General features: G+C 42.8%; 1 protein-coding gene across 3 annotated transcripts in view; it reads left to right on the forward strand.

Annotated features, from left to right (window-relative positions):
* The window catches only part of LOC126236473 (cleavage and polyadenylation specificity factor subunit 1), a 328,004-nt gene that overhangs the window by 60,406 nt on the left and 255,143 nt on the right, over positions 1-12,455 (forward strand). For all 3 annotated transcript variants that reach the window (XM_049945805.1, XM_049945806.1, XM_049945807.1), the window contains 2 exons: positions 2,778-3,028; positions 8,885-9,066. In XM_049945805.1, coding sequence (XP_049801762.1) covers positions 2,778-3,028; positions 8,885-9,066 — 433 coding nt within the window. The remainder of the gene's footprint in view (positions 1-2,777; positions 3,029-8,884; positions 9,067-12,455) is intronic.

Below are 12,455 nucleotides of genomic sequence, written 5' to 3' on the forward strand. Positions count from 1 at the left end.
GACCTCGCTGTCTGGTCTCCTTCCCCGAAACAACCAACCAACCAACTGAACCACATCCTTCATGAGGGCTTTGACTACCTATCATGATGCCCTGATATGGGGGCATCCCACCCAAGATCCTTCCCCCTCTTCAAGTGGTGTTCTGTCACCCAACCTACCTCCACATCATCCTGGTCCATCCCTACTCCTCTCTCAATCCCAGCCTCTTGCCGTAGGGATCGTATCCCTGTGGAAGACCTAGGCGCAAGACCTGTGCAGTCCATCCACTCACCATTTCGAGTTCTGTCATACACTTATGCTATCCCCTTCAGAGACTGGGCCACCTGTGAAAGCAGCCACATAATTTACCAACTCTGCTGCAATCATAGCACAGGTTTTTATATTGTTATGACTACCAACCAGCAGTCCACCAGGATGAATGGCCACCATTAAACTGTGGCCAAGAGCAAAGTAGATCACCCTATGGCACAACATACAGCTGAACATAACATGCTTAATTTCAATGACTGCTTCACAGCTTGGCCCAACTGGTTTCTCCTTTCCACCACTAGTGTTTCTGAACTGCGTTGATGAGAGTTATCCCTACAATACATTCTCCGGTCCTCCCGAAATAATACTGGCCTCAATCTAAGGTAACCTGCTGTCTGCAAACCCTTCACCCAACAGTTTCTGCCCCCCCCCCCCTCTCCTCTCTGTGGTATCACCTCCTAGGGAGGCAGCCTCTTTGTGTGCTGCCATCTACCAAGGTACCCACCCTTGGTGTGCCCTCTCTGCTCCTCTCCTTTTCCACTCGCCCACACCCCTCCCATACCCCCACCTTCCGCCCCACAGCCTTCTGACACTGTGCCTGGTGGCAGTTTTGTAGTCCGCCTTCTAGTTTCCAGTCTGTAAGTTTCATACTTTTGTTTTGAGATCTTGTGTTCTGCTCATTAATGCATGCTCTGAAACCTTAATTCTTCCTTGTTATGGCAATCATTCATGGTAGAAATTACTTCCCTGTCATAGGTATGAGTGTGTTAAGCACCTGGTTCAAAGGAGAGCAAGCTGAATCATTGGTGTGCAGAGTTATTAACTAATTGATTAGTATCCTGATTATAAAGTGAGAAACAGTTACCATATAGACATAAATCAGGCCTCTCTTTCCTGCATACTATTTGTGTGTTAAGATTAAATGAACTCTTATCAAGCCTCATCAAGTAGCTTGGAAAATTTGCAGGGAAATCTGAAAACTAGAGAACAGGGCATTACTTAAATGTATTGACAAAAAAAGTAAAAAAAAATTCTGAGTTGACACACATTATTTTTTAAGTGTTATATATGGTTCAATGATCATTAATGACAAGTTACAATTGTGGGCTGGACCAGGACACAAAACCAGACATACACATTTCATGAGCAGTGCATCAGCATTTGCACAAATTGTGTGTGCTTCATTCTTTGAGTCAAGTACAATCAGAGTACCACAAAATTCTTGTACAGTATTTTTAAACATAATTAGTTTTTGTTGTGATATCTTGCATTTATTTCTTCTTCCCTTCTGTCTACTTATTTTATTTTTGATTTTTGAGAGTCAGCAACACCATTTGAGAGACACTGCATAACGATTCATTTTATTTGAGTGTGTTCTGCTAAATAGTTCACAAAATTTTTGTAACAGGAAACTGAAATCAAGAGATAGTGTATGTTCAGCAGTTGGCTGTTTCCACATGTGGCCCTACCTTTTATTGGATAGCAAATGCCTGTGACTGGACTGCGGTAGGAGGTGGTGGGTAGGTGTGCATATGGGACAGTCTTGCATCTGGACTGTCCACAAGGGACTGGAGAACAGCTATGGACAAGTATATTCTGTAGATTGGGTCGGTGATGGAACAATACTTTGGGTGATGTGGGTAGGATACCACTCTCATCTCAGGGCATCTCTAGAATAATCTAATCCCTGGTGAAAGATATGGTTGAGCTTGTCAAGGTCTGGTTGATATAATGTGATTTGCAGCTGGTTAACAGGTTTGAGTGGAGGAGATAGCACTGGAGATTTGTTTATGGATGAGCTGAGTCATATTGACTGTTATTAAGGCAGGTGTGTTGTTCTTGAGTTAGTAGAACTTGTAATAAGTTATCTGAAAACATGAGATTTACCAATTCTCTTGTTATCTATGTCTACATTAAAAAAAAATAATTTATGAGCAGATGAATGGTAAATCATACACAAGTGACATATATGTTCTAATTTGTAATTGATTTACTACATTGCTATAGTTAGCATACCACTTGGTAACGAATGTGCTGCTTTTTATAAGTATTGGTATTTTATGTGGACCTGTTGTTGTTGTTGTTGTTGTGTAATTTATAATGTAGATTTAAGTCCACTTTTTTGTGGTTATCTGATGCCTATATTTATATGTGTGCAGTTAACGAAAAAAACAATGCGGCAGATATTGCTTAGAATAATGGAGTGTTGTTTGCCAGAAACCATTTTTTTATTTATTGGTCAGTCCTCAGTCTTATTGTGTAAATCTTCTAAATGTATAGGTGTTTCAGGTCCAATACTGACTATTCTGAGATTATAGAAAAAAGCCTCCCAAAGGAAAAGATTATTCTGCTGAAATTGCTTTGCACATTAATTACTCTGACATTACACTGTTGTTGTATTTTATTCTTATATTTGGAACAAAAGGATTGAGCTTCTTAGTTTTTTTTCTAATTTTAGTTAGCTAACTGTCTCAAATATATAAAAAGTTAAGATATCATTAATAGAACTACACATTTTGTATTTACAGTCGCATTGCTGTGAGGCAGGACACAGTATCTATGGTGGCAATATCTTTAAATATTCAACAGAAAGTTCATCCAATAATTTGGTCAGTATCGAACTTACCATTTGACTGTGTCCAGGCCATTCCTGTACGGAAACCTCTGGGAGGTACACTCATTATGTCTATCAATGCTCTTATATATCTCAATCAAAGTGTACCTCCATATGGAGTATCCTTGAACAGTATTACGGACGTCAGCACAAATTTTCCTTTGAGTGAGTAAAACAAAATATTTGCATGAAATTAATAATACATTCACTACAACGCTTCATTCTTGAAAGGCATATTTTTCTTACTGAGAATTCTATGTAGTAGTTACTGTTTCTCCAGCCAATAGCTTTTTAACTCATTGTATTAATTTACAATGTGCTTTTAGTTCAATTTTCACTTTATGAAGATCTCACTATCAACTACACACAAGAAGTTCGAATGAAGTGGGACATGGGCATATTATTGTTTTTATATTCTGTAAGTAAGTGTAGAAATATTTCAGGTTTGTGCTTACTGAATGTTGATCAGCGGATTCAGTATACTTAATCCAGTCTCGATTTACGGAAGAAAAGTATCGAGCCCCATGGTAGTGTTTACAGTAATATCTTTTAGGTACTGTATGCAAGGGCATTAAAATTTAATCATAATACAAAAGTCTGCTGCATGAGGTGTAGTGGCTAGCGTCACAGCCTGTACGTTGTGAAGCCCTTGGTGTAATTCCTAGCGAGGTCAGCGACTTTCTTCTCTTGGGAACTGGTTGTTTGTGTTGCCCTAATCATTTCATCTCATCTTCATTGATGTGCAAGTTGCTGAACTGGTGTCAGATAGAAAGAGTTGCTCTGTGTGGCTAAATGTCCCCAAACAGGGTCTCCCAGTCAATAGTGCCATACAGTTATTTCATTTTATAATGAACATAAATTTGACTATACTGCTTTTTTGTAGATCTGGCTCCCTTGAGGGTTGTGAACCGAGCAATGTCGCGCAGTGATTAGCACTCGCATTTGGGAGGATGACAGTTCAAACCCACATCCAGCCATTCCGATTTAGGTTTTCCATGATTTCCTAAATCGCTCCAGACAAATGCCAGGGTGATTCCTTTGAAAGGGCGTGGCTGCTTTCCTTCCAATATCCTTGAATCAATCCGAGCTTCTGCTTCTAATGATCTCGATGTCGAGGGTGCATTAAGCCCTAATCTTCCATCCTTCTTTCATATTGTAGATTGAGATAAGTAATCATTTGATTTTTATAGCTAGATGAAATTAGAAGACCATGTCAGTAATAATTGTAATCCATTTTGTTTGCTCGTATTAAGCAGGAAGACATCTTTGAAGACATATTGTCCTCAGTCAGTCTTATGAATCAGTGTAATGCACAGAAATTTTTTCTGACTTTCTTTTTTTCTCCTATTTTTAAAATCTTAACTCCTGTCAAAACCTGAGAAAACTTACAATGCTGCACGTGAAGTTTTTAATATGTTATGGGTGACCATAGTACAGTTTCTCATTGATGTAATCATTTTTGCATGGTCATATGAGCATAATTGAAGAGCAAAAATGTTGTTGTGTGAAGCTTATAATAAGTTCTGTTGAAGAAAGATGTAAACAAGAGAGAAATTCCTGTGGATTTGTTTATTATTTGTTTGGCTACCAAGTGGGAGAGGGATTGGCAAAACATCACAGTCTTGTTGAACAAAGATTCAGTCTGAAAGGTGAAGCATACTTGAACCAGAGTGGAAATCATAGTTCAGTGAGCAATGAGTGGACAGGTCTGACTTTCCTACATAGTGTTGGGCTAAGTAAAGGTAAAGTCTGTGTCACTAGCCAGTGACCTGTGCAGATATAATACATCCATTATTTACTGCAGTGCTCAGGGGGGCGGGGGGCGGGGGGAGACAGGCCCATTGCCCCAGTTGCCTTTTATCCTCAGGAAATATCCCTGGTGCTCATTTAATAGCAAGCTGAGCGGACCAGGGTCTGACATGGAGGGGCTGCGCCGAGGAAAAGTCCCAACACCTATCTGGGATTGAAACGAGAACCACCAGGCCAAGAGTCTAGTGCCCTACCCATTGGGCCACCATGACCACAGAAAGGGGGAGGAGGAGATGATAATTCAGTCAAAATCAGAGGTCTAATAGATAATGATTTCTGCTTATTGTCATCAAGGTATCATCATGTCATACAATTTTCTACACAGAAGTGATGTCAACAGTTTGTTATAGTGACTTTATGAAAAAACTACAAGGAAAAAAACAAGAACCTGATCTCAGTTGCTCGTGCTATTTCAAAGCTTGCCAGCACATCAGAAATTCGGGACGGAAAACAGTACCAATGCAATTGGTATATAATGTTCTCATGGAAATGCTGTCAGGTAACTGTGTTCTCTTGGCACAATATTGTTACAACACAGTTCAGTGTCATCATGTAATCCCTAGTGTACTAAGGCATTAAGACAATTGTTATTCCTTTTATACATGCTGATTACCCCTTCCTTATGCCTTCTAGGCTTTAGTGTTCTGTATTCTGTCCATTGTTACCTTGAAGCTAACAGGAGCTGATTTCAATTTCCCATTCAGGCACCTGACTGCATCACATTTGTTTTTGTTTTTTCAGTAATTTACATACCTAACTGGACAATTTTTTAAAGGTAGAGCAGATCTATATTTCATTTAGGATGAAAACAATGGTAGGATACTATTGAAATATTTATACCTATGGTGTATGCATGTACACATGCGTGCACATACCTGTGTCCCTACATTGTGCCAGCTGAACGAACAATGCAAGTGCTGCATTTTGGCAGGTGGACTAGGATGTAGTAGGGGTTCTGTCAGATGGGGCAGTGGGTTGAGTACATGGAGAGAGAGGCAAGGAGAGGGATTAGGATCAGAAGGAGGCAACTGATTTGCTGACTGTGAAGTGATGTGGGAGGTGTGTCAAGTACACAGGCTAGGCTCGTAAAGCATGGAGCTGGTGGGGTTGGGGACATTCTGAAGGTGACATGGTGATGTGAATTGGGAGGGGGAGAGAGGACAGAGGAAGGAGAAACTGTTGGATGAGGGGTGTGGCGACTGTGGGTTCCTGGAGATAAAGACTAGGACAATTAGGGAGATGAGGATGTGTTGTAAGGATAACTCCCATCTGCATGGTTCAGAGCAGCTGGTGGTGGATGGAAGGATCCAGGTGGCCCAGATTGTGAAGCAACCATTTATTAAATGCAGCATGTTGTGCTCAGCTGCATGTTATGCCACTGGCTAGTGAGTTTGACAACCGTTTGGCAGTGACTATTTATCTTATTGTCGTACTGACAAAAAGCTGTGCCATGTTTCAGCAGAGTTGGTATGTGACACGGGCTGCTTTCACAGGTGGCCTGACCTCTGGTGGGGTAGGATAATCATGTGACATGATTAGAATAGGAAGTGCTGGATGGGTGGCAGGTCTTGCACCTTCATCTGCCACAGGGATATGATACCTGTGGTGAGGGGTTGGGAGTGGGAGTGGCATACGGATGAAATAGGATATTGTGTAGATTGAGTGGACAACTGAAGACTGCTTTCTTAGGGGTTGGAGGATCTTGGTTAGGATATGTCTCATTTCAATACTTGATGAGAGACAGTCAAAGCCCCGATGAAGGAAATGGTTCAGGTGATACTAGGTGACGATGAGACACTCCTTTGTAGCTGATTCCTGGGGGTGTTGGGAGGAACGGGAGAGTGTGCGGATGTGACATAAGAAATCTTTTAGTGGACTAGGTTTTGGAGGTAGTGCCTATCTGCAAAGGCCTTTATGAGACTTTTAGCATATGTGGCAAGGGAGTTCTCGGCACTGCAGATAAGCTGTCCACGTGTGGCTGTACTGTGTGGGAGGGATGGCAGCTGTTGAAATGCAAGTGATTTTTGGGTTTAATGTGAACAGATGTGGGGAAGGAGCCATAAGAGAGGTGGAGGTCAACATATAGGAAGGTGGCACATTTGGGAGAGCAGTTCCAAGTAAAGAAGATGGAAGAGAAAGTGTTGAGGTTGTGAAGGAATGAGGATAAGATGCCTTGGCCGGATAAGATGCCTTGGCCCAGAGTCATGGAGATACCATCACTGACCCTGAGTCAGACTAGGGGCTGGGAGTTTTGGGAAGCTAGGAAGGTTTCCTCTAGATGGCCCATAAACAGTTGGCATGGGATAGTGGCATGCCATTGCCTTTGGCTGTGCTGTGGATTTGTTTGTATACCTTCTCTTCAAAAGAAAAGAAGCCGTGAGTCAGAATATAGTTGATAAGGTGTATAAGAAACGAGGTGGTGGGCATGGAGTCTGAAAGACACTGGGAGAGGTAGTATTTGATAATGGCAAGGCAGTGGGCATGAGGAATATTGGTGTACAAGGAGGTGGCACAAATAGTGATGAGTATGAATTCAGGAGGTAAAGACTTGGTGATGGTGGAGAGTCCGTGATGCAAGTGGTTCATGTCTCGGATTTGGGAGGCTATGCTTCAGGCAATTGGTTTGTAAATGTTGGTGAAGTATCTTCCATCTGCTTTGCCTGGTTCTCGTGTGCCCACCTGTGCAACTTTTATGGACGTTGACCTCCACTTCTCTGACGACTCCACCCACACCTCTCTCCACATTAAACCCAAAAACTACCAACAGTACCTGCATTTTGATGGCTGTCATCCCACCCATACAGCATAGCCACACGTGGACGTATGTTGAAGGTCTCACAAAGGCTTTTACAGTCAGGCAATAACCCTGCCTTATCATCACACACACTCCTGTTTCTCCCACCGCACTCTGGAATAAGCTACAAAGGAGTGTCCCCTTCATCACCCAATATCACCCTGGATTACAACTGATCTATATCCTTCGTCACGCCTTTGATTATTTTCTGTGACGCCTTAAAATAAGGGACATCTTATCCAAGATCCTTCCTGCCCCTCATAAAGTAGTTTTCGTTGGCCACACAACCTATACAGTACCATAGTTCATCCACTTGCCCTTCCTACTCCAAATCCCTTGTCAGTGGGTTCGTACCGTGTGGTAGACCAAGATACAAGATGTCTGCAATCCACAGATCCAGCACTTGCTACTCCAGTCCTGTCACAGGCTTATCCTACGCCATCAGATGCTGGATCACCTGTAAAAGCAGCCATGTCATACATCAACTCTCCCACAGACACTGTATGGGTTCTTATGTTTGTGTGACTATCAACCAATTGTCCAACAGGATGAATCTCACTGCCAAATGGTTGCCCAGATCAAAGTTAACCACCCGGTGGCTCTCACACAACTGAGCTCATCATACTCAATTTCAATGGCTGCTTCACAATCCAAGCCATCTGGACCCTTCCCTCCACCACTAGCTTCTCTGAACTGTTAGATGGGAGTTATCTGTACAGCACATCATCTGCTCCTATAATGATCCTGGCCTCCACATCCAATAACTCACTGTCTACACGCCCAAGACCCGATAGTTTCTTCTTTCTCTGTCCTGTCTCCCCATCCCATTTCACATCCCCACATCACCAGAAGCATGTGCCACTCCCCACCAGCTCCATGCATTATGTGCCTGGCCTGTGTACCTGCCACCCCTACCTCCACATATTCCTAGCCGGCAAACTAGTTGCTTCCCTCCAAGCCACTAGTCACCCATCACCAATCCCTCTCCCTGCCTCCCGCCTTTCTCTCTCTCTACCCACCCTACCCAACACAATCCCCATAACAACCTAGTCTACCTGCTGAAGTGCAGCACTGATACTGTTCATCAAGCCAGCACCATTGAGGGACAGGCATGCACGCGCACTTGTGTGTGTGTGTGTGTGTGTGTGTGTGTGTGTGTGTTTTTGCATTTGCATATTTTACTCTAGCTCAGAAAAGGATTACTCTGAAAGGTAGAAAGTTTTTTTCATTTGTGTGTGCCTATCGATCTCTCAGTGCTTCTGCTTTTCGATGAGTGGTGTCCTTTGAACCAATAGTTCTTATGCTTAGAAATATTTATGATTGATTTTCTTTTGAAGATTTTTTAAATTCTGCATGTAGTCAGTTTTAGTTATTGATTTCTAAAACATTTTGACTACTGGAACTCTCTTATTTTTCAGAGGTACAAGAGGGTGTGAAGATAACTTTAGAAGGAGCGCAAGCTTCTTTTATCTCTCATGACCGGTTGGTTATCTCTCTGAAAGGAGGAGAACTTTATGTTCTCACCTTATACGCTGACAGTATGAGAAGTGTTCGAAGTTTCCACTTTGATAAGGCAGCAGCTAGTGTACTGACAACTTGCGTAAGTGTTTCTGTTCACCTAGTTTTAAGAGTTTCATTGTTTCATTCTGTGTTATAAAGAAATGTGATTAGTTAATTACTACGTTCCAGATCATTTTATACTGGAAAATCTTTCTAACAATGCATAATAAAACCCAATAAAACTTTTTAAAATCCAGTATATTAAATTTTTTTTACTCTCTTTGAGTCACATGTTATTGGGTAAGGCATTGGACTCACATTTTGGGGGGAGTAGCATTTAAACATCCATCTCTCCATCCTGTATAGATTTTTGTTGTTTTTCCCAAATTGATGAAGGCAAATGCTGTACCTTTGCCTTTTCTGTGTTAATTCCATACACACCTGACGAAAACTGTTCTCATACTGGGCGCCAACACACAATCTTCTTAAAGTACATAATAAATACTTCACTACATCAAGTCAATAAAAGATAGCACCACTGTACAGCTGTTCTCAAGACCTACTTCCTAAATATAAGGTATTAGATAATTATCTTCTGGTGTCATTTCTTTAGCAGCGTGGTCGGAATCACTAGCTGCAGTGATAGTTTAGCGAGATGTGAGGAACCAGAGCAAAACAGTTTTTTATATTATAATTCTTTTGCATATGATATATGAACAAAAGAACATTATACAATAAGGAGCAACCAAATGAGGCAGTGCAGGTGATAAGACTCAGGACCTAATAATCAGAAGGATAGAGTTTCCTCTATCCAGCCATTCTGACTTAGTTTTTCTGTGGTTTGCCTAAATCATTTTGGGCAAATACCAGAATGAGACTTTCAGCAAAGCCACTTCTGAGCACCTACCATATCCTTGTGAAACCATCCTAATACACTACCAGAAAAGAATTAGTACACCTAGAAAGATGGCGTTGATTGTGATCGAGTGTTGGTATATGCCATCTGGGGGATAATAGATATACTGATAATGGTTTCAGTGTCATCCACCAACAGGTAGCATAGTGGCATAGCTACCAGAGTGCCATCTGGAGGGAATGCTCACAGCCAGAAGGCTCAGTGTGGTGCAAGCATGTGAAGCACGTAAGCAATCATGCCATGTAGATGCGTGCAATGATGCTGGTATCAGTGGTCATGTGAACATCTTTACACCTGTAGAGCAGGTTCTGGGTGTCCACACAGCACAGACGCTCACCAGGATCCTTGTATTGTAAGGGCAGCAATAGCAATTCGTACAGCTACCATAGCACAGATAAGAGAGCTTGTGAACTCAGACATGTCACCTCGAACTGTTGCAAACCAGTTATCAGCAGTGGGACTAAGGGCATGTACACCTCTAGCCTGTCTTCCACTCATGCCACAGCATTGATATGCACAGCTTGACTGGACACACAAGTCCCGCCCTAGGTCCTACGGTCTGATGTGCTATAAGCTGCAACTCCTGTCCACTGTTGATGTTTCTGGACGGGATGCTAACCAGTGTTAGGTACCTGCAGAATGTTAATAGACCCATTGTTTTGCTGTTTTTGCCACAGGAGGTGGATGTGTTGTTCCAAAATGATAATTTTCACCCACACACTGCCATTGAAACTAAATGTGCTCTGCACGATGCGCAGCAACTTCCCTGGGCAGCATGATCTCTGGACTTGTCTCCAATTGAGCATGTGTTGGATAAGATAGGACGAGAAGTGACTCATGCGACTCGTTAACTAACAACTCTTACAGAACTAGGTGAACAGATCAAGCAGATGTGGCATTATGTATCCTAGAACAGTATTTGCTATCTGTATGATCAACTGGATGCCAAGGTCAGTGCCTGCATTGCTGCCTGTGGATGCTACACCATGTGCTGGTGTGGATGTTTCAGTAATGGTTAATACTTGGTCTTTCAGAACTGCTTGTGCTACTGATTGGTAAATTAATACTAACAAAGAGATAGAGGGGCTGGCCAGTACTTACCTCAGCCCAGTACAGCCAATAGATACGCAAAACAGAACAGAAAATTTACGTATCCTAGCTTTCGGAACTTTGTTCCTTCATCAGGGAGGAGAGAGGGGAAAAAAGGGGAAGAACGGAAAGTGGATTCAGTTACTCACAACCCAGGTTATGAAGCAACAGGGGAAAGGTAAACAGGGAGGATAGTAAAGATGGGAGGCGTGGGTGTCGTCAGAGGGGAGCCAAAGATATTCTACTGTAAGTACTGTGCCAACTTCAAACCCAAGAGGATGCATACAGAAGTAAAGAGGTATATAGTATAAAGAGAAACACAACTATGTAGGATGAAAAGATGTGTGAATGGCTAAAGAGGAAAGGGAAAGAGGAGAAGACGGAAGAGTAAATGGGAACGAGGTTGGTTAACGTAGATTCAGTCCAGGGGGATGGTGGGATGAAGGGATGTGTCGGAGTGCAAGTTCCCATCTCTGCAGTTCCGAGGGACTGGTGTTGGGTGGGAGAAGCCAAATGGCACGTACGGTATAGCAGGTTACTAGGTCCCTAGAATTATGCTGGAGGGCATGCTCTGCTACTGGGTATTGGACATCTCCTAGGCGGACAGTTCGTCTGTGCCCGTTCATGCGCTCAGCCAGTTTAGTTGTCGTCATACCAATGTAAAAGGCTGTGCAGTGCAGGCATGTCAGCTGATAAATGATGTGTTGTTTCACATGTGGCCCTGCCTTGCATTGTGTATGTTATACCAGTAGCGGGGCTGGAGTAGGTGGTTGTGGGGGGGATGCATGGGGCAGGTTTTGCAGTGGGGTCGGTTACAGGGGTAGGAACCGCTGGGTAGAGAAGGTGGTCTGGGAATATTGTAGAAACCCTACAAGGATGTTACGGAGGTTAGGGGGGTGACGAAAGGCAACTATGGGTGGTGTGGGGAGAATATTTTCAAGGGATGATCTCATTTCAGGGCTTGCCTTGAGAAAGTCATATCCCTGGCAGGGTAATTTGTTAATGTATTCGAGGCCAGGGTAATATTGGGTGACAACGGGGATGCTTCTGGTGGGCATGGAGGTAGGAACATTGTTGTTGGATGGGGAGGAATGTATTGCTCGGGAGATCTGTTTGTGGACAAGGTCTGCAGGATAGTTGCGGGAGAGGAAAGCACTGGTCAGGTTATTGGTGTAATTGTTGAGGGATTTGTCACTGGAGCAGATACGTTTGCCATGAATACCTAGGCTGTAGGGAAGGGAGCGTTTGAAGCGGAATGGATGGCAGCTATCATAGTGAAGGTACTGTTGTTTGTTTGTGGGTTTGATGTGGACAGAGGTTTGGATGTGAGCTTCAACAAGATGAAGGTCAACATCCAGGAAGGTGGCTTGGGTTTTGGAGAAGGACCAGGTGAAATTCAGATTCGAGAAGGAGTTGAGGTTATGGAGGAAATTAAGGAGTGTTTCTTCACCATGAGTCCAGACCACAAAGATGTCATCTATAAA

Source organism: Schistocerca nitens, chromosome 2 (assembly GCF_023898315.1).
Source record: "Schistocerca nitens isolate TAMUIC-IGC-003100 chromosome 2, iqSchNite1.1, whole genome shotgun sequence".
NCBI classification, from domain to species: domain Eukaryota; kingdom Metazoa; phylum Arthropoda; class Insecta; order Orthoptera; family Acrididae; genus Schistocerca; species Schistocerca nitens.